Genomic DNA, 20,436 nt, shown 5'->3' with positions numbered 1-20,436 from the left:
GCCTTCGGACTCTTCCAAAGCTTCCTGGGAGGCTGACTTGAAGCTAAAAAGAATATCAATAATAAGGGCTTTGGGTCAAACAACCTGGGTTTAAATCACAGCTCTGCCTCTTAATAGCCGTGTGCTCTCCCGTGTTGACTTAATCTTTCTGGGCTCCTGCAGCCCAGAGAAGAGACTCTTCTGCAGAAAGGGGATGATAAAAGCTGACTATTGGGCAGCCTAGAAGAAACGTATGCATGGCATTTACTGTCACACTTGGAATAAATTAAGAGTGCAATATGCAGTAGTTGCTATTAATATTACTATTATTAGCAATGACATCAATGCTCCCCGTGTTTGAAACTGAGCTCCTCATTTGCCCCGGACTTTCATTCTGGTCCTCCAAATCATTAGGGACTTTGAGAGCATTTTAAACTATAACCAAAGATGAAGCTGTGTTTCCCCAGACAAATGTTGGGGGGGGGGGGGGTGAGAGGGCAGGGGGTAGGGCAGGATCACTGTGAAAGAATTTTCTTGCTGAAGCAAGCAATTTCTCAGAAAGGGTTAAGGCCCTGGAGTCACTGAACAGGGTACTAGCCGGGGGAAGGTACTGGTGGGGAACATGGGAGACCTTCCCAAACCACAGCAGAGCCAGAAGAGGCCAGAGAACCTGCGAGATCCCCTCCTTCAGGGGCAGGAAGCCAAGAGGCTTTTCCCTGGGACACCCAGCTAGAGGAGACCTGAGCCTCTGGATGACCACGCTGATGCTATTAAACACTAAGGTTTGTTGAGGGCAGCGCCTGTGGACTAAACCTCTTCCCCAAGCTCTAGGCTGTGAGCCACGCCAGAGGGCGGTGCCAGGCTGGCCTGCAGGGCCTGTCACACCCTTCTTCTGTCCTTTGCCTGGGCCATTTATCAATCAGTGCAGGATCCTCTCTTGGGTCAATCTATTGTTAACAATAAGGTTTCAAACTGTTGTTAACAATAAGGTTTGGGGGGGCACCTGGGTGGCTCAGCCGGTTAAGCATCTGCCTTCAGTTCTGGTCATGATCCCAGGGTCCTAGCATCCCTGCTCAGCGGGAAGCCTGCTGCTCCCTCTCCCTCTGCTGCTCTCCTGCTTGTGCTCTCCTGCTCATGCACATACATTCAAATAAATAAAATCTTAAAAAAAAAAAAAAAACCCAACCAATAAGATTTGGCTTTTTTGTATCCCCCATCCTTTCTAAAGTATTTTATCTTCACAAACTCTTTTTTAATTTAATTTAATTTTTTTGGTGTTCCAGTATCAGTCCCTGTTTTTCAGAGCAGAGAGGAAATAAATGACTTGCCTAAGGTCACACAATGGTAGGTGATAAAGCCAAAGGAGCGTTTCCATTCTTTCAACACCCAGCCTGGAGCACCTTCTATTACACCAGCAATACTTAAACGGTGAGAGCCAGACAAGCAGCTTTAGCATCATCTAGGAACCTGCTAGAAACATGGTCTTTGTCTACCAAGTCCACAGTTCAAAGTGCGCCCAGCAATCTGTGGTCACACGCCCTCTAGGTGATTTTGACTCAGACTGAGCAGCACTGTACTTAGTGTTTCCTGAACCTCTGAAAATAGGAATCACCAAGGGGCAAGCTCCCAGAAATGCTTTTCCCAATTTACCCAATATGGAATTGCTTAGGCCCCACCTACTTCTATGAGGGGCTTAGGAATCAGGTTTTGTTTTCTTCTGAATTGTTCCAAGTAATTCATAGACTCAGGCAAGTTTAGGGAACAGTGACTTGATGCTGTTGCATAGGAGATCTATATAGGGGAGCTTTATAAAAGTCATGGTGTGCCAAGAAAAAACAGCATAAACCCCAACTACAGACTCTCGCACTGGAATCAAAATGATTATCTTTCACTCCGATTCACTAAATGTACAACAGCAGGGAAACCCACCTAAGATTGCACTCCTCCCCCTCCGTGAATGAGTCTGGGCAGACACTTCTAGAAGCCTGCTTTCCCAGGGCCAGAAGCTGACTCAAGCTCTTGGGGATGCTCTCTGTGTAACATGGAAAGACCCAGCAAATAGTGGCCAGGACCAGAGGGCACCCATTTGAAAGAAAGAGGCTGCCACTGTATTTGCATCAATCCAGTGGGAGTAAGGATTGACAGCTACATTTCTCATTATCTTCAGTCTTGCCTCCTGAGAAAAACAAGCACTTTTCCCAAAGGATGTGGGGTGAAGAGAAGGGAGCAGCAGACCCTCCCTCGTCTCCCCTTGGAATGACGGAACTGTGCTGGGCTGCCTTAGGAACTGATGAAAACCCCAGCGCAGGGAGCAGAGGCAGTCTCTCAGATGACCAGGGCCTCGGCGCATCACCTGGAGGATTTTTGTAAAATGTAAGTGTCGGCCCCGGTGCGGACCAACGGAATCAGAATCTTGAGGGGCAGGGCCCAAAACTGGTATTTTAAATTCTTGCCCCATTATTCAGGCAGGATTGAGAACCACGGCACAAGCAGTGATTATTTTATTATTCTATTCTATTCTATTCTATTCTATTTATTCTATTCTATTCTATTCTATTCTATTCTATTCTATTCTAATTTACTTTAAGTTTTTATTCTAAGATAAAAACCACCTCTCCATACCCGGGAACTGGCCGCCCCTGAAAGTCACAATGAGGCAGAGAGCCGGTCAGGGTACAGCGAGGGTGACCACCAGCCCAGTGAGATCATCAAGCACCGTGCATCAAGCTCACAGGGGACACCCGCCCTGAAACCCGCGATCGGAATGTTCCAGCTGGACTCAGGTCACAGTCCGCAAGCTGCGTTTTATTGGTGAGAAGCAAATACTCCCAGGAAAGTTCTAAGCCGGAGTCCTCAGCAAGCAATTTAGAGCTCGCCCTGCTTGAGACCGACAGCAGCCCCCATCTGTCACCCGAGCACGCCCCGCAGGGCGCCAAGGTAACGCCCAGGGGGTCCGAGGTCCTAGAGGCGCCTGACGTCAGTGGGTCCCGGCCCAGGCGCGGCAAAGTCCCGCCCCCCGGGCGCCAGCCGGGTCCCCGAGCGTCCGGGGGCTGGACCCTGCCGCCCCGTACGTGGCAGGGACACGGTCGCTTCGTGGGTCCAGCGAGATCGCGAAGTTGCGAGCGCGCCCCCGCCAACCCGGCTTCCCTGCACCCAGGCGGGCCACGTGACGGCCAGCGGCCCCGCCCACCGCCTCACAGCGCTCCCAGCGGGCGGCGCCCCCGGCCGGCAGTCCCCGGCTCTGCACCCTGCACGCCCGCGCCGTCTTCCTTGGTGTATGCGCGCAGCCCCATGGCGAGCTTCGGGGCGCTGCGGTGGAGGGACGCGGTGGCGCCCGCACTCCCGGTGCCCCCGCCCTCGGGAGCCGCCAGCGGTTACGTCATTCCAGTTATGTAAGGGTCGCGGCCTCCGGGGCTCTTTAACGGGAATGCGGCGGGGTCTCCTGTAGGGCTTTGCGGAGTGCCCACTGCTGGTTCAGCGCTCAAGGGAGAGGGAGGGCAGGCTGTGCGGCAGGGCCGCACTCAGGGCCACCAAGTCACCTAGGCGTTGAAACCGGGCATCACTACGTGTTTAGGGAATACCTGTCTGCTGGGTATGGCTGGGATGCAAAGATGGCCCACAGCTCAGCTCGTAGAAAGTCCTTACCTAGAAAATCGTGGACTAAAAAGATATGATGATGATCCATGATTATATCAAAAAATGGTCAATGATATTAAAAAGATTTCTCCATCTGATGAGCTTTATCATAGGGGGTGTCATGATAACTAGCATTTTCCAGGCTCCTAAGTAGTTTATTTCATGTAATGATACAGCTCCCCTCTCCAGCAGGTGCAATGATTCAGATTGGTAATTGGAACACAGTGACAGCTTCCAGGAGGCAGGGCTGGGTCGCCCACCGGAGAGGGAGGTCGGTCTTCTAAGTCCGAACTTTTTGCCACTAGTTTGGTGACTCCATGCAGTGCCGGGGAGGGCCCCTTTTTCTCCTCCAAATCTCCATCGGACCCCTACTCCCACCCCCAAACTCCAGAAACCATACAGTGTAAGCAAAGCAGGGTTGCTGTGCCACTCTAGATCGCTGCGAAGTCATCTAGCTAGTCGTGTACGCATCAGGCATCCCTGTCCACATCCCTAAGTGACCTCCATCCCTAATTGAGGGCCGGGTCATTCAGTTAAATTCTGTACTGGTGTATCCTGCTGGCCCAGGCATGGAGCCACTCTTACATAAGAGGTACAGAGACCTGCTGGTTTCACGGCCTCATTGCCTGGGGTGTGAGATAGAGGACCATTGCCCACCACCCCCACCAAGCGGACGTGTTTTTACTTCAGAATCTCTTTTGAAATAAGTTTCCCGGGAGCAATGTGTTCCTCTGAACAGGACTGTATGTTCCATAGCGTTGCTCTTCTTCTGACGGAGTGATGAAAGGAGGTTTAAACACGCGACCTTCTGTAGAACCACCCAGCCTGATGAGACTTTCAATACCGGTCTGGTTTGGCTGGGAGAACATTTCAGATTCCTGGACTTACACAACTGTGCTTCGTACAGCGATGGCAAAGGTGTCAGCCTGCTCTGCTGATCCTCTTGCCACCTTAGGAAATAGGCTTTTGGCTCCCAGAGGGGGTGAGAAATTGTTCTGGACCACAGAATCTAATGAGGGCAGCAACAGCACCTTGAACTGAAAGGTCGGGTGGAAAGCCAGCTCTCTGCCTGGCGTGTGAACCTTTCCGGGCGCACTGCGTAGCCACCGGGTCTCAGTGTTCTTATTCATAGGATGGGGGCGAGTATGCTCACCTCATCACCTCATGAGGTCATGGTGATGATTAAACACCGAGCGTAGCAAAATGCCTGGTTTCATCCGAAGTGCTCAGAAAGTGTTCGCTCCCCTCCTTAAAGTCATTCCTTTCTCCCCTTACACTGTAGCGGTGCAGCGTACCTTCAGGCGATCATCCGTGAGGCCTTCATGAGGACACAAAGCACGTCGTGTTTATCCTCAAATCAACAAGTATGCAAAGGGTGCCCCGTGTGGGCATTACATGCGCGCAAGGAAGATTTTAAGAAAAGACAACCTCCACTTCAGAAGGGCCTTCCCAGCTCCCCTGGCTGACAAGGAACATATACACAAAAAGAAACAGAGGACAGGACGGGATTAAGGGGAAAAGACTCCAGTATAAGTAGGAGTTAGCTCAGCTGGGTTTTTGCCCTATGAGGGCTTAATATGTACCAAGCTTTGGGATTATCTCATTTAAGCCTTACAGTGACTCAGTAAAAGTGCTCTTGATATTAACCCCATTTTACAGATGAGCAAACTGAGACTTAAAGGAGTAAGTCCCTTCGCTGAAGTCATAGTGTCCATGCGGGAACTCTCCTCTATGACAGCAAGTCACTTAGCCTCTCTGGGCCTTAGTTTTCTTATCCGAATGGAAAGAGGAATCACATGACATGTGGGGTCCCTTCTAGCTCTTTCTATATTTAATATGAGAATTATATAAAACATTTTAAATAAGTTAAACCCTATGTGCTTTTAAGAACAACATTGATAGCGGATAGCTGCTTCAGAAAGACTCTAAAATATTTCTTACGTGTCCCAGCTTCCAATTTGCTACCCCAATAAGCCAAACAAAGAAACCCTCCTCCAAAGCTCCCTTCCGGTTGATTTAGAGTCCTACAGCTAATTTAGACCAAACTGGAAGGGGAAGCAGAGGTGTGGCTTGAAGAAATCTATGGCTTCTCACACAACAGATATACATGATAGGAACACACACACACACACACACACACACACACACACCCACCAGTGCTCGAATCATCTTCCACCGAAGCTCAGCACCAATTTCTCCAGCCCAGTTGTCATGGCAACACCAGCTGCCAATGAGATCATGGAAGACAAGGTTATAATGGCAGTGGTGCCTTAATATTTTACCTGGCAAAACCACTTAGATAATAAGATGAATAACCATAAATCATAAATCCATAGGAAGCCCAGGCACTGCTCTTTGTATGTGTTTAATGTGCACTCGGGGGCGGGGAAAAGAAAGGAGAGCGAAGGGAAAGGAACAGAAAGGAAGGGAGGGAGAGGCCGGGGGTGGGGAAGATCTCTGATGCTGATCCCTGTGACTCCTCCGTGTGGACCCTGCACGGGTCCTGACCCTGTTTATGCATGGATTCAAGAAGTGGTCTCTTCTGTAATGACAACAAGGGGTTAGGGGCTCCCAGCCTTAATTACTAAAGTCTGATTGTGAGAAACCCAAGGCAGTGACACTGAGGGAAGAGAGCAGCAGCCCAGGGGAGTCGTGCGTGGCAGACAGTGACCCTTCCGTGCAGTGGCTCACACAGACCCCTAGCAGGAAGCCAGACCCAATTTAGAAGTACTTTTCTGGTTGCCCCCTGCCCTCTGAGTCCCTTGAGGCCCACCAGTTTTCCAGACTGGTTCACCGCAGGGCTGTCTGCTGTCCATCTGAACCAGCTTCCCAAAGAACAAATCCGTTTGATGCAAGGGTTTCCTTCCTTTCACAAGAACTGATCACAGTGGAGTCTAGTCAGAGCCCCCGCACTGGCGAGCAGGGGTGGAACAGAGACTCAATTTACACTGAATACCCTTTTGAGCCTTTGAATTTTGTACTATGTGCACGAATTACCGACTCAAATAAAAAACACGCAAAGGTCCACTTTGTTTCCCTTGTCCACGGGCTAAGGGCAGGGCAGTCGCAAAGCCTGGGTCGGTCAGTCTCCGTGTCCCCAGGCTGATGAAGGAAGTGATTTCCTGCAAATGGGGCTTGTGTTGTTCCGAAACTCTCATGGCATCAGTTTCTAGAGCTCTAGTTTCATGGCAAGCAGGTTCTGTTCCCAATGCAAAGGCAATATGGGGCTCAGGGGTGGGAGTCACTCTCTCAGGGGAGAGCCTGGAGGTTGTCGTAGCTGGCCCTCACCTACTTCCCTATACCACTGGGCTGCCCCCACCGCTCAGGAGAAGGGCCACTAGCAAGGCAGGGAGAGGTAAGCTGACACAGAGTGGCAGGAACTGGGATCAAGGTCGAAAGACCCATATTCAGCCCTGGCACCTCTTCAGAGGAGACACTTGACCTCCCTGAGTGTCAGTTTCCCCTTTATACAGCTCTGTTAACTAACCGTCCTGTCCTCACAGCTTAGTAGTGAGGATGAAATAAATACCTTTCCTCTTACTTTTTAAAAAAATATTTTATTTATTTATTTGACAGAGGGAGAGATCACAAGTAGGCAGAGAGTCAGGCAGAGGGGGGCGGGGGAAGCAGGCTCCCCGCTGAGCAGAGAGCCCAATGTGGGGCTCGATCCCAGGACCCTGAGATCATGACTTGAGCCGAAGGCAGACGCTTAACGCACTGAGTCACCCAAGCGCCCTACCTTTCCTCTTACTTAACAAATATTCATACTCTACTTACTATGTGCCAAGCACTGTTCTAAGCTCACTTCAAATGAGCCTGAAGCGTAGAGAATTTCAATTGTGTGTCCAAGATCGCACAAGAATCTAGAAAGCTGCATAACCAGGATTCCAGCTGGCTAGTCTTCACCCCTCTTTCTGTAAGGACGGAACACCTCTCTTAGTGGCTTCTCCTCACGTTCTTCTTCTAGTCACTTCCATTAGGCTGGAAGCTCCTCCCCCTTTTTTGGTGGTTTGGTTGGTTCCTATGTTCAAATGGGTGACTTATAGGCTCCACAGTTCTCTCTACCAGCATTCCTTCCCTGCCCTCCATTTCACACACCCGCAATGACTCCCGGGCAAGCCAGAGGCACTCAGAGACCGAAGGGGGTGCACTCTGAGTCAAGAGAGGGGGCATTAAGCTCCTCAGTAACTAAGAGTGAGATTTTTTAAAAAGATTTTATGTATTTATTTGACAGAGACGCAGCGAGAGAGGGAACACAAGCAGGTGGGAGAGGGAGAAGAAGGCTTCCCGCCGAGCAGGGAGCCCGATGTGGGGCTCATGACCCGAGCCGAAGGCTGACGCTTAATGACTGAGCCACCCAGGTGCCCCAAGATCAGGTGTTGAGCCTGTGAACTTGTGTCCCTTATCTATACATGCAACGACCCCACCCTTGCCCTCTTTTAGTCCTGGGCCATTCGATCATCCTGGGGAGGCTTGGAAGGACTGAAGGATATACTCTTTCATTTTCTGCTTTATTTTTTATTGTGGCAAAATATACATACCCCAAAATTCATCATCTTAATCATTTTTAAGTTTTAAGTTTTCAGTTAAAAACATTTCCATGTTTTTAAGTACACTCACATTATACCATCATCACAATCCATCTCCAGAACTTTGTCATCTTATAAAGCTATAAAGAGTTAAACACTAACTGTCCCCTGCTACCCAGCCCCCGGCAACCATCACTCCACTTTCTGTTTCTGCGACTTTGGAAGGAGGTACCTGGAATAGGTACCTCGTCGTAGCAGAATCATACAGTGTTTGTCCTTTTATGACTGATTCAGTGCACTTAGCATAATGTCTTCAACCCTCATCCATGTTGTAGTGTGTCTCAGAATTTTTTTTAAAGATTTTTTTTATTTATTTGAGAGAGAGAGAGAGAGAGTGAGTGAGAGAGCAGGAGTGGGGGTGGGTTGGGGCGCCCGGGAGAGGAGGCAGAAGCAGACTCCCTGCTGAGCAGAGAACCCGACGTGGGGCTTGATCCAGGGACTCCAGGATCATGACCTGAGCCGAAGCCAGACGCTTAACTGACTGAGCCACACTGGTGCCCCAGAATTTTCTTCCTTCTTAAGGTTGAATAACATTCCATAGTAAATACAGGACATTTTGCTTATCCTGTCATCTGTTGGGGGACACTTGCCTTGCTTCCATCTCTTAGCTATTATGAATAATGCTGGTGAACCCCAGTGTACCAATATCTTTTCAAGATCCTACTTTCAGTTCTTTTGGAGGTATAACAACGAGTGGAATTGCTGGATCCCATGGCAATTCTATTTTTAAATTTTTGAGGAAACTTCAGTTTTCCGTAACAGCAGCGCCATTTTACATTCCCACCAACGTTGCATGAGGGTTCCAATTTCTCCCCATCCTGGCTGACACTTGCCTTCTGGTTTCTGTTGCTGCTGTGGTTTTGGAGCGGCCATCCAAACGGGTGTGAGATGGCATCTCATTGTGTTGTGTTACTATTTTTTGTTCTGTACCTTAAAACGCTTCTAATGATTTTGGTGATATCTGATGCTGCCTCCATCTTGTATTCATCGCTTGCTATAGCTTCATTGTCCACATACCCTCACACACACACAATATTGAAATTACAGTCTGCCCCTCAGGTGTGAGGTTTTGTGGGTGTGCGTCATTTAGAACCGACTCAACTTCTTTTCTCTCATTGGCATTAATCCACTCTTGGGGACCGCTGAGTTTCCCTCAGGTGATCACATGGCCTTAATCCAAAAAGATGGGCAACTGATTTCATCAGGCATTTGGTTGAGTTGGGTTCGTTTCACCAGACACAGAAGGTGGGAAATCACAACTGTTTCCCCCAACTGAGCTCTCAGTTGTCCATTTGGCAAAATAAAAAGTCGAATTTCTGGGCTTTCCATTTTGATTCAAGAAGAAAGCCTGCCAGTAACAGAGAATGTGCCTATTTAAACAAGTCTTACGAATATGAGGCATTTTTTTTTTAAGATTTTGTTTATTTATTTGACCGTCAGAGATCACAAGTAGGCAGAGAGGCAGCAGAGAGAGAGGGAGGGAGGCAGGCTCCCTGCTGAGCAGAGAGTCCGATGTGGGGCTCAATCCCAGGGCCCTGGGATCATGACCTGAGCCGAAGGCAGAGGCTTTAACCCACTGAGCCACTCAGGCGCCCCAATATGGGGGATTTTTGAAGGCAGATCCCTTTGCATCAATAATGGAAAGTTCATGACAGAGCAGGTGGAAAAAAGCAGATTTCAGAATAATATGACTAATTGGATATAACTTATGGTTACATAGACATAGGCATGTTCCGAAAGGATACTAAAAAAATGAGCGCTAGTCCCCTTTTGGGGGACTGGGATTGGGCGTCGAGGTAGTGTGTGGAATCTTTCACATTTTACTTCATACCCTCTGACTCTACCTGAAGGTTTAGCCATGAGCATGCGCCACTTTTATTATAACAATATAATAATTATAATAAAAATTTTAAATAATATTTATAATTTTATATAAAAAGTTGTATAACAGTCATTTTGGGAAAATAAAAGGGCTTTATACTATTGATTTCTCTCCTCTCTCCAGCTGCGGAGGGGTAGCCCTGTCCTAGGTCGGGTTCCCTGGAGGGAGAGCCTGAGCTGGAACTTCAGGGAAAGCAAAGGACTGAGGGATTGGTTGCGGGAGAGACTAGAATTCGAGTGAGGGAAGAAGGACCGGAAAAAGGAAGAAGTTGGGAAAGGATGTGACTTCTCGTGAAGTCTGGCCTGATCCTGCAGAAAGCTCCGGGCTGTCAGTGACTCTGCAGAGCTTGACCTGCCCTGAAGCAAGGGGGTTGAGATTTTACTCCCTCTTCCCCAACTCAGTCCTCAGCTATGAGTAACTGTGGAGGTTGGGGGACTTGCAGGGGGGTCACTCTTGTGCAAGCTGGCTCCACTAAGGGGCCTCCAGGAAAGGCTGCAGGCATGAGCCATCAGCCACACCGGCAGAATAGGCTGGGGTCGGCCTGCTGGGCGGGCACAGGACATCCCAGCAGGATCCGGGCTCCACCCGCTTCTCCCAGGTCACTGGGGACTGAACTGACACTGACTTCTTTAGAAACAAACTTGTAAACTATAAATCGATTTGGGAAATGCCTTTTTTCTTCTGGCTATGGAGAAATACTCGAGTAAAAACATTGGTTTTTAAAGAGTAAAAACATTGGTTTGAGGGCGCCTGGGTGGCTCAGTTGGTTAAGCCGCTGCCTTCGGCTCACATTATGATCCTGGAGTCCTGCATCGGGCTCCCAGCTCCCCGGGGAGTCTGCTTCTCCCTCTGACCTTCTCCCCTCTCATGCTCTCTCTCTCTTTCTCAAATAAATTTTAAAAATCTTTAAAAAAAAAATTGGCTTGGAAGAATCCCATCAGACTGTAAGATTTTTGCACCGGTGGGGAAAACCCCAGAAGGCTGCAGGAGCTCAGAGCTATTGACCAGGGGCAGAGCTGTTTGAGGAGTGCTCTAACCTAGGTATTAATGGCGTGGAGGGCCTTTTTTTTTTTTTTTTTTTTTTACTTCAGGCACAATGTATATCTCATCACAGATTGTATCTCCCTTCTGCTTAAGTGGCTAAGAAAGTTCAAATCCAGATTTGAATCCAGAACTAAGTAACCCAGGGAATATAGGCAAATGAAGGTGGAGATTGATCTTGGAGGCTGTGTTGGAAAGCCCCAGATTTCCCGAGCTACCTTGACATCTTTGAGCCTCGTTGAGGCTTAGAGGACTAACCACAAGGTCCCTACTCTGACCAGAGACACCTCCACTCAACAGGAAAGGCTCCCATCTGCTAGTTCCCCTGTGCAACAGGCTGTACCCGGCCATGGTTCAAACAAGCCAATCACATCTGCCCACTAGAACCAGAGGTCACCCCCAGCCTCTTATTACCACAGAGCATGGCCCCTGTGTGCGCTGGGTGGTTGCTCTGTTCCTGTGAGCCACCTCCACAGGGCCCTGCCCTGAATGTCCTGTCCTCCTCCCCCATGCTGTGAACACAAGTGACTAATTCACATCTGTCCAGGGTCAACGGTGGTGTGTTAAGCCATCTCCTACTATTTAGGAGAAATAAATGAGGTGAACCAATGAGGTGAACAGAAGGCAGTCAGAACAGAGAGACATTTTGAGTCACGAGACTTTAGGGCCCTTATTAAAACCTGCCCCATTTGCAAACCCTGAACCAACCCCTGCCGCCCACCACCGTGCTATGCAGAAAGTACGAGCTGCCTTCTCTTTGCCTCTGAAACTGTACTTCCACACAATGCAGTAAGAAAGTTGTAAACTTTTTTTTTTAAAGATTTTATTTATTCATTTGACAGACAGAGATCACAAGTAGGCAGAGAAGCAGGCAGAGAGAGAGGAGGAAGCAGGCTCCTTGCTGAGCAGAGAGCCCGATGTGGGGCTCGATCCCAGGACCCTGAGATCATGACCTGAGCCGAAGGCAGAGGCTTAACCCACTGAGCCACCCAGCCCCAGAAAGTTGTAAACTTTAAAGGCTAACGGATCTAACCAAGAACGTGTTCTAGAGAAAACACAAGAAGATGTATTTGAGAAACACCCCCCTCCCATTTCACTTCTGTAAGTGACAGCAAAAGGCTGCCTCCAAGGAAAGCCAAGAGAAGTTGGCTGCCATGATACCAGGCCAACCTCCTAAGTGAACTATTGAAATTCGATCTTTATAAGAGAGAGATTTGCTTTCTTCTTAGCTCCATGCCCATAAAAAGAGAAATCACCACTAGAATCAATAAGGATTTTCTATTAATTCATTTTTCTAGAATCCACTAGGAACTCATTTGCTCACCTAAGGACAAGGAGTTTTATGGAGCACGAACTTGCCTTGAACAGGTTCCTGATGTTTATTGGCTTCTGTGTACAATCTGTACCCATGGAAATCCCACTGGAAGAGAGAACAAGAGAAGCGTCCCTGGGGCCAGGAGGATTATCTCCCCTAGGTATTCAGGGAAAGTGCAGAGGAATAGTGTTCCAAGTTTATTTCATCAACAATGAAGATGCCCACAAGGAAATGAAGCACAGGATTCGTTTATACAAAAATGAAAGTTACTGACCACTTTGCCTATTCTCATGCCAAACCAGCTGGAGATAATATGAAATACTGCTCCATACCGCCCACATGGTCATGGCCAAGATGAAACCATTCTGGGTCAGCCTGTGACCCCTATGTGGCCCAAGCACACATGTGTGGCTCTTTGACCCACAGAATCAGAATCTCTGTGGATTTCAGTTCTGCATTTTAAATAAACCCTTGGGCAGTTCTGATGGTTCACTGAGGTTTGTGACCTGTGGGTGTGGTTGACCCTAGTGAAATGGTTCCATTTCTACTATTTTCACCTCCTGTCTCTTTAGATGCACGTGTTTTTACCATGGTTTTCACCATGATGCCCTATGTGACAAATACAATGAAATGCTTTCAATGTGTAGTTTCTATTTGTTGCAGTCTTTTCTCAGAATAATTGATTATCCTTCTAGTCTTATGGATCTGCTCTTTGACTTAATGTAACATCTGGAAAGTTCAGTTATCATGTTAATTTCCCCAGAATACCATTCCTGCAAAGGAGGGACGGCTGACTTCTCTGGGTCACTCTTAGCTGGGTGCTTTCATTCTGCAGGTATATGCCATCAGCTGAACATCTGTGTGGACTGTCTGCACTCCAGGGCTCTGGGTTATGACTCTGAATGTCCCATGCTCATCTTCTATCAAAAAGCCTAGATGAAGGAAACGATCCTAACAGGGAATCACATAAAGGACATGCAGCCGATCACTTCCTAGACCATCCTATAGGATCTGAAGATCCTCTCTGGATTAACCCAGACCTTCAGAGAACCTTAGTCGTGGACCATGTGCCTTGGCCCAGAACTTCTTTTTGAAATGTGCCTTGTCATACCCACCTCACCATCCATTGAAGGAGGTCCTAATAAATCGTGATTCATAGACTGCTGGTAGACTATAGCATGCTGACGATGTCATCCACTGAATCCCTCCCTGTTCCCTCAATGAGTGGATGCACAGGGATATGGTCTTTCAGACTTAACCTGTGTTTCTCCAGAGGGGACATATTTTTTTTACTGCATGGGAACTGTGCAGTTCATAGCTGATTATCATTATTTCCCTTACCTCTTTGGTGGCAAGGAAAGCTCAAAGCCAAAAATTTAATCCAGGTTTTAGTGATTAGTGAGGGCCAATGACCACTAAGGGGAGAGGGGCACATGTGAGAATGATCACCCTTCTTCACCACTCCCTTTGGAGTGAGAATCTAGTGTGTCAGTGTAGGGAGCAAAAGAGGCTGAGAACCTCTGCTTTCTAAACATCTTAGTTTTTCCTACAGTTCTTTTTTTTAACTATATATTTTCCTTTAATTTTATTGTCTCAAATACAGCATTAAAAAACCCTCCAAGTTTGTTGTGAAACAAGATATAGATAGAGAAAGGAATGAAGGCAGGAAATAAATCTTTCTACCAAGCCGCTTCTGCAAAGGGGATATTTCGCCACTTTCACAAGCATATTTGGTAAGTCATCACGTATATCAAGATGAAGATTTCTGCAGCACTCCGGGGATAGTCATGCCAATCAGAGACCAGGTGTCTCCAACACCTGAGGTCTGGTTACTGGTGCACACAGAGCACCAGTCAATATCTGCAGACTGCTAACAGCCAGTTTTATGATTTTTTAAAGAATTTTTTCCATAAGCCCTTTCCACCCTTTGCCCAGGTCCCAGAGCACAGTCTTAGAAACGTGTGTGGGGGAGGAATGTGGGGAGCATGGGCTCAGGTCCTCAGTGACCACAGATGAAGGGGAGTCAGTGATATGCTCCCTTGGACATCCTCCCCTTGTCATAGTCTCTCTATGGCCCGACTCCTCCTGTAAGTCACTTACCAGGGCACAGTAAAGTGTTTCAGAACCACTATGGGGTGAGAACAGTGTTGAGCCATGAACAGGAGAAACTCCATTTGCTTGGTCCCCAGAATGCTGGGGTTACCCCCAGTAGGACTATAGGCTGGAGTTGCCCATCGTGGCAGGGCTGGTGCCTCCCCTTTCCTGCACCTGAGGGGCGTGGCTCCACAGCCCCAGCACACTTTCCCTCTGAGTCCCCTTAGAGCCTCAGAGTCATTCCCAGTACAATGTACAGCTGTGAGGAGGGCTAGCAGGAGAGAACAAGACTGTTTGCCATCCTTGGCTACAGGTGCCTGATCGGGTCATGTGGTCCCTGTGCACTGAGAGAGCCTGCCTCTGCAGAGGGCTGCCAGGCCATTCTCCTCCTTAGATAACAGTCTGGCTTTGCCCTAACCATATAGGCTTGGCTCATTTTTTTTTTTTTTAAGATTTTATTTATTTGACAGAGAGAAATCACAAGTAGGCAGAGAGACAGGCAGAGAGAGAGGAGGAAGCAGGATCCCTGCCGAGCAGAGAGCCTGAGGCGGGGCTCTATTCCAGGACCCCGGGATCATGACCCAAGCTGAAGGCAGAGGCTTTAACCCACTAAGCCACCCAGGGGCCCAGTTTGGCTTATTTTAAGGTGGGATCCTGGACACTCTTTTTAAGGCTGGCTCAGGAGTTAGTGTCAGAGATGTGATGTGACATGCTGCTTGATGTATGGCCTGGACTGAGCTTACAAATAGGTTCTGTTGGCTTTCAGTTGTGTTCGTTTGTGTCCAGAGAGTAGCCAAGTGACCGGGAGTCAGTGGCGAGTCACCACCTAGGGAAAGCAGGGAGGAAGGGGCTGCCCATGGAACTCCTTGCCTGCTCCCAGATGGAGAGAGTGACATGGGACACAATGAGAATGACTTCGGGCATCACAGAGGACGGCGGGAATTTCAAGTGGTACTCCCTCTGATCTTCCATGGCTCGGGTGAAAAATGAAAACCCAGTAGTCCCAGAGGGGCAAAATAAGGGCTTTCTGCCCTTTTCCCAGCAGAGGGCGCACCCAGCCCCTTCTTCCTACACAGGAAGAACCCAGACGGAAAGGGAGGGCAGATGACAGATGCCCGAACTCATTGTGAACTCTCTACAGGACTCAAGGGTCCTTTTCTCTTAAAGCATGGAGAGGAGTGAGTCTTTTGATGAGCCATCTGAGAGAAATGAGCCCACACTGACAGCCACTGAGGGGTTGAGTATAAAGCATTCCCCCTCAAAAGCAAGCAAGTAGTTTAGCATCACGTAAACAGAGAGAGGCTGGGCTTATGGCTGAGAGAGAAGCACAACTTTGAAGGTGTCCCCAACCCCCCAGCCCGAGGTGGGCACTGGCTCTAGAAACACACACGACCGAGTCTTCATCTAAAACTCTGAAGTCTCGGTGCTCCCTGCTGACACACCGACATGGCACCCCAGCTCCTAGGAGTGTCACTCATGGCAGCAAGAGGCGATGTCAGTGTTCGCTCTTTGGTTTCACCCTGAACTTCCAGACAGATGGGTTTGCCAAAGACCTCCCAACCCTAACCAGACCTTAAGTAGATTTGCTTCTGTAGAGTATTTAAACTCAGGGACCCAAAAAACCCAACCTACATTAACCACTCTGCATGCAGCCTGGTCGAAACCTATACAAGACAGATTTATGCCATCAGCAACTCACAGAGATGTACCCCGACAACCAGCTCAAGTGGTTTTTCAAGTGGACTCGGGCCAAGCCAAGAATTTGCAGTGGTACCACCCAAGGCACAAAGTGAGGGCATGCTGCTCTCTGTGATGCCAGGCTGACTCCCCAGACCAGAGCCCCAGGGGGCACTGACTTCCTTGACTTGGCAGCTGTCCTTGGGATGTCCTTACCTGTCAGATCAAACCCATCTGATTTGGGGCTGGGAAAGAGAGCTCCTTAACTTTCCCAAGAGACACCTGGAGTCATTAAACAACAGCATCTTCCTTGGGGCACCTGGGTGGCTCAGTGGGTTAAGCATCTGCCTTTGGCTCAGGTCATGATCTCAGGGTCCTGGGATAAAGCCCCACACTGGGCTCCCTGCTCAGGGCGAATCTGCTTCTCCCTCCCCCTGCTCATGTATGCGCTCCCTCTGTCTCTTTCTCTCTCCCTCTGAAATAAATAAATACTTTTAAAAAAACAGAGAGAAGAAACTTTTCTCCTTTTCATAAGGAAGCCACCACAGTGAAGCTAAGATAGGTCTTGTTTGAGAGACCTGCTTCTAGAACTTCAGGTTGCCTGCGGCCGAATGCCAACACAGCAGCAACACAGCAGCAACAGTAACAACAACAAACCTTGCTCTCGTGACAGTCTTGGGAACGGCGTGTGATTCAAAGGTGTCCCATTCTTTGCCTCACCTTACTTCATCCCCTCAAATAAAAAATCCCTCTGCAAACTCATGAGTACAAAAGTCCCACTCTGAAAAAAGCCACCGTGCTATCTCCAGGCCCAGGGAGGCAAGAGTTTCCTTAGTCTTCGAGAATATGGGCGCATCTTGGCATTTCTTGAATGCCTGTGGGGAAGGATTCCTACCTTTCCGTCATGCCCTTCCCTTGCCACTGTGCATGCCTGTGTGAGTGTGTCTGCGTGTGTATTTGTATATGCACGCGTGTGTGTGCATGTGTGCATGCGTGTGTGAATGTGTGCATGTGTGCCTGTGGGTGTTGGAGGGGGTGGTTCTCAGTCGTCGCGACAACACATCTCCACCTGGACCACACGTGGGCACACCCGCCACGCAGGACAAGTTGGACCAGCCCGATATGGCTGAGCATGAGGACCCCTACCGCAAAGAGGTACAGGGTTTTGTCACAACAATCCTGAGGCTGCTGGAAAGGGAGAATAAAATCAGGCAGGTAAGTGGAAAAGACTCAGTCGTTTCCCAGAAGGGACCAGAGGAAGAGGAGGAGGCTGAGGAGGAGGAGGAGGTGGATATAATATTCCCGTGCCTTTGGCCTCCAGGGATAGTCATCATCGTCATCACGGTGGGTCACCATGGCCTTGGACAGAAGGCGCCGCATCCTGCTGGAGTCTTGCAGCAGGAGAGACACCTGCATGCTGGTAGGGCGCGAGGGTCGGAGGGCAGTGTGGCCAAGTGTGGGGAGGAGAGGGGAGAGAAGGTAGGGGAGAAACAGAAAGAGAGATTTACTGTGAGAAGGGCACATGCTAGAGCTGGAAATGCCGCCAAGGAGTGAAATTTAATGGTGAAGAATTAGAGCGGGCAAGAGTGAAGACCTCCGTCCTGAGTCAGCAACCCTGGTAGTGTCTGCCTTTGAGATGCGGGAGAGGCTCTGGACAAGGGATTTGCTGACTGAAATTCATCTCCACAGCCAGTTTCACTGTTGTTCTGGTTTGCCTCATCGGCTTTGAGGTCATCCGTGGTCTTCCTGGCTCCAGTGACCTGCCCCTCCTCCTCCCATGACCACAGACATGCCTGTGGTCGTCAGCTGGAAGTGCCCTTGTCCCCACCCCTAGTAAATCTCTGTTATTTAAGCCACCGGGTCCTGGCAGCTGGAGCGGAGTCTTGAAGATGCTAAGCGCTTTCAGGCATGTTGTCTTATTTAAAATGACCTACGGAATGCACATTACTTTCCCCACTTCAGAAACAAAGGAGTTAAGGACCAGGAAGTCTGGCTAAGGGCACACATATAAAAAGTTGAAGAGCCAGAGTAGATCACCAGGTCTGCCTTCAGCCAAAGCTGACATCCTTTCCCCCAAGCCCTTCTGTGCCTCTGCCTCTATCAGTAGCTTCCTTCTTCGGTGACTCTCAAACGTGGCCCAGGCCCTGACCTCACCTGCATATAGGCTGATGGCGCCCAAGCCTGCAGCACCTTTCTAGAACATTCCCCCAGCGTTCAGAAGCACGTAAAGTTCCATTGAGTATCCTCGGGTCCTGGGCTCAGTATGCTGACAACAGAACTTGTTGCCTTCCATATCCCCTCATGTGGTGGCATTGCCCAAGCTAGAAACCCGGGATGCTCCCTGCTCCTCACCTCGCCAAGCCGTAGATGCGATGCTTGTTGTACCTCCTTTTGTTCCTTCTGCACTAGAACAAAGGGCAGGGTCCAGCTGCATTTGGTTCACCTTCCCTCTTGCTCATGACTTTCCTCAGTCACAACACATGGCTCTTGCCTCAGGGGTGTCCTTTGCTCTGCCCTGGGGTCCCACTGTCTTCTCATCCCCAGCTCACTGTGTCTACCCAGTCACTGTCCCAGGCACTGATGACCGCAAGCCGGGTGGAGAGACCTTCCCTTCTCCCATCCTAGCATGCTTCCGCCACACATGACTTTGTCACATGGATGCCTGGTCCTGATGCTGGACCCGCTGCCCCGTGAGGAGCCCCCAGCAGACTTTCCTGCTTCCTCCAGGCCACTTGGCAGGCCTGGTGAGTTCCACATGTCATGGGACCACGCCTCGACCCACACCTCCATGCCTCCAAATCCAAAGGTCAATTTTAGTCCTTATTTCCCTGGAGCCCCAGTCCAACAGCAAGAGGCTCGTAAACAGACAATTACTTGTGGTGGATGCTTCCACCGCTCACCATCTCCAGGGATCTGTAATCCCAAGCGGGACCCTGCAGCACGAGGGCATCCCTCCTGTCCTTAGGAATCCATCCAGTCAAGAGCGCAGACCCTTGTCCTTTGAGCGCTAGCCTTGCTAATTCCTTGTAGAGAGACAAAGGTCACCTCACCCTACTGGGTAGTTCCAGGCTCCCCCGACATCCCTTGGAAACGCTGCTCCCATTTTATTGCACAAAGGACCACCACCTCACCCAGCTTTGATGGCACTCACACATTTCGGTTCCAGATGTTTCCTCTACAGATGCACCCACAGAAGACCACAGGTCAGCTTTGCTAAGGAATCTTGGCTCCCTGTCTTCCCTGTGTCTAGCAACTTGATCAATGATGTCTTCTGAAGACCTACGCAGCTCGTCCATTCTCTTCCAGAGTCCCAGGCTACCCGCCCCCCCTAAGGCCAACTTCACAGCACCCCTAACCCATGGAGAACTGGGCTTCAGAAAAAAATCCTCTAATAAATGACAGTGTGGCAGACTGGCAAGGGGGCAGCACGGAGCCAAGAGATGGAACCAAGAGGGTTCCAAGCCAGGGCCACGGAACGAGTGATCATATCAAGAGAGATGGAGGCCAGAGGAGCCCAAGCTGTGCTTTTAGGTGGATGATGGTTTCAGACTTGGACGTGTCACATTTAAAATTCCGGATGCAAATGTCCGTGGAGGGGACCTGCAGGATGGTGGGATCTGAGCCTGGGGACGAAGAGTGACAGGTGAGACAGACACAGCTGGGGGCTCTGTGTACAATGGTGACAGTGTCTCTGGCAATGGGCCTTGTACGAAGGGAGGTCCCCGTGCTGGAATGAGTGCTTAATGGGCACCTTCTCGATGAATGTGCCCAGAGACCTGAGGGGGGCTGCATTACTTAAATGGGTGCTTGGGGGCCCCATGGCTGGAGCCATCAGGCCAGAATGTCAGCAGTGATTTTCTCTGGCTGGTGGAATTGGCAGGTGATTTTGATTTCCTTCTTTGTGCTTCTCCTATGCTCTTATTTTCTACATGAAGAGTTATTACTTATGAAAGGACAGCACAGCCCAAGTAAAGTTGCTGGTCGGCTGCTTGGCCGGTGTGAGCTCAGTTAATGCTCACCCCGAGGAGCTCCGTATTATCATCTCTGCTTCATGGGTGGGGACGCTAAGGAGTGGAGAAGGTAAGTCATTTCAGCCAGGCCCATGGTGGGTAAAAGGATGAGATGGGTGTCAGTCCATGCTTGTGGCCATTGTCTACACCATACTCCCCAGATGTTTAAATCAGAGAATGTTGAATGGGAGGGGCTCTTTGCTGGGAAGGTAC

At 49.4% G+C, this 20,436-nt stretch overlaps 1 protein-coding gene across 1 annotated transcript; it reads right to left on the bottom strand.

The window, feature by feature from the left end:
• Nucleotides 1-17,064: 17,064 nt before the first annotated feature.
• On the bottom strand, nt 17,065-17,608 carry TMEM272 (transmembrane protein 272). The gene is given in 1 exon segment (XM_045978543.1): nt 17,065-17,608. A coding segment is annotated over 1 exon segment (489 nt). The 5' UTR covers nt 17,594-17,608; the 3' UTR covers nt 17,065-17,104.
• Between the last annotated feature and the right edge of the window lie 2,828 nt (nt 17,609-20,436).

Source organism: Meles meles, chromosome 14 (genome assembly GCF_922984935.1).
Source record: "Meles meles chromosome 14, mMelMel3.1 paternal haplotype, whole genome shotgun sequence".
In the NCBI taxonomy this organism is placed as follows: domain Eukaryota; kingdom Metazoa; phylum Chordata; class Mammalia; order Carnivora; family Mustelidae; genus Meles; species Meles meles.
This window is presented reverse-complemented; position numbering and strand designations above follow the sequence as displayed.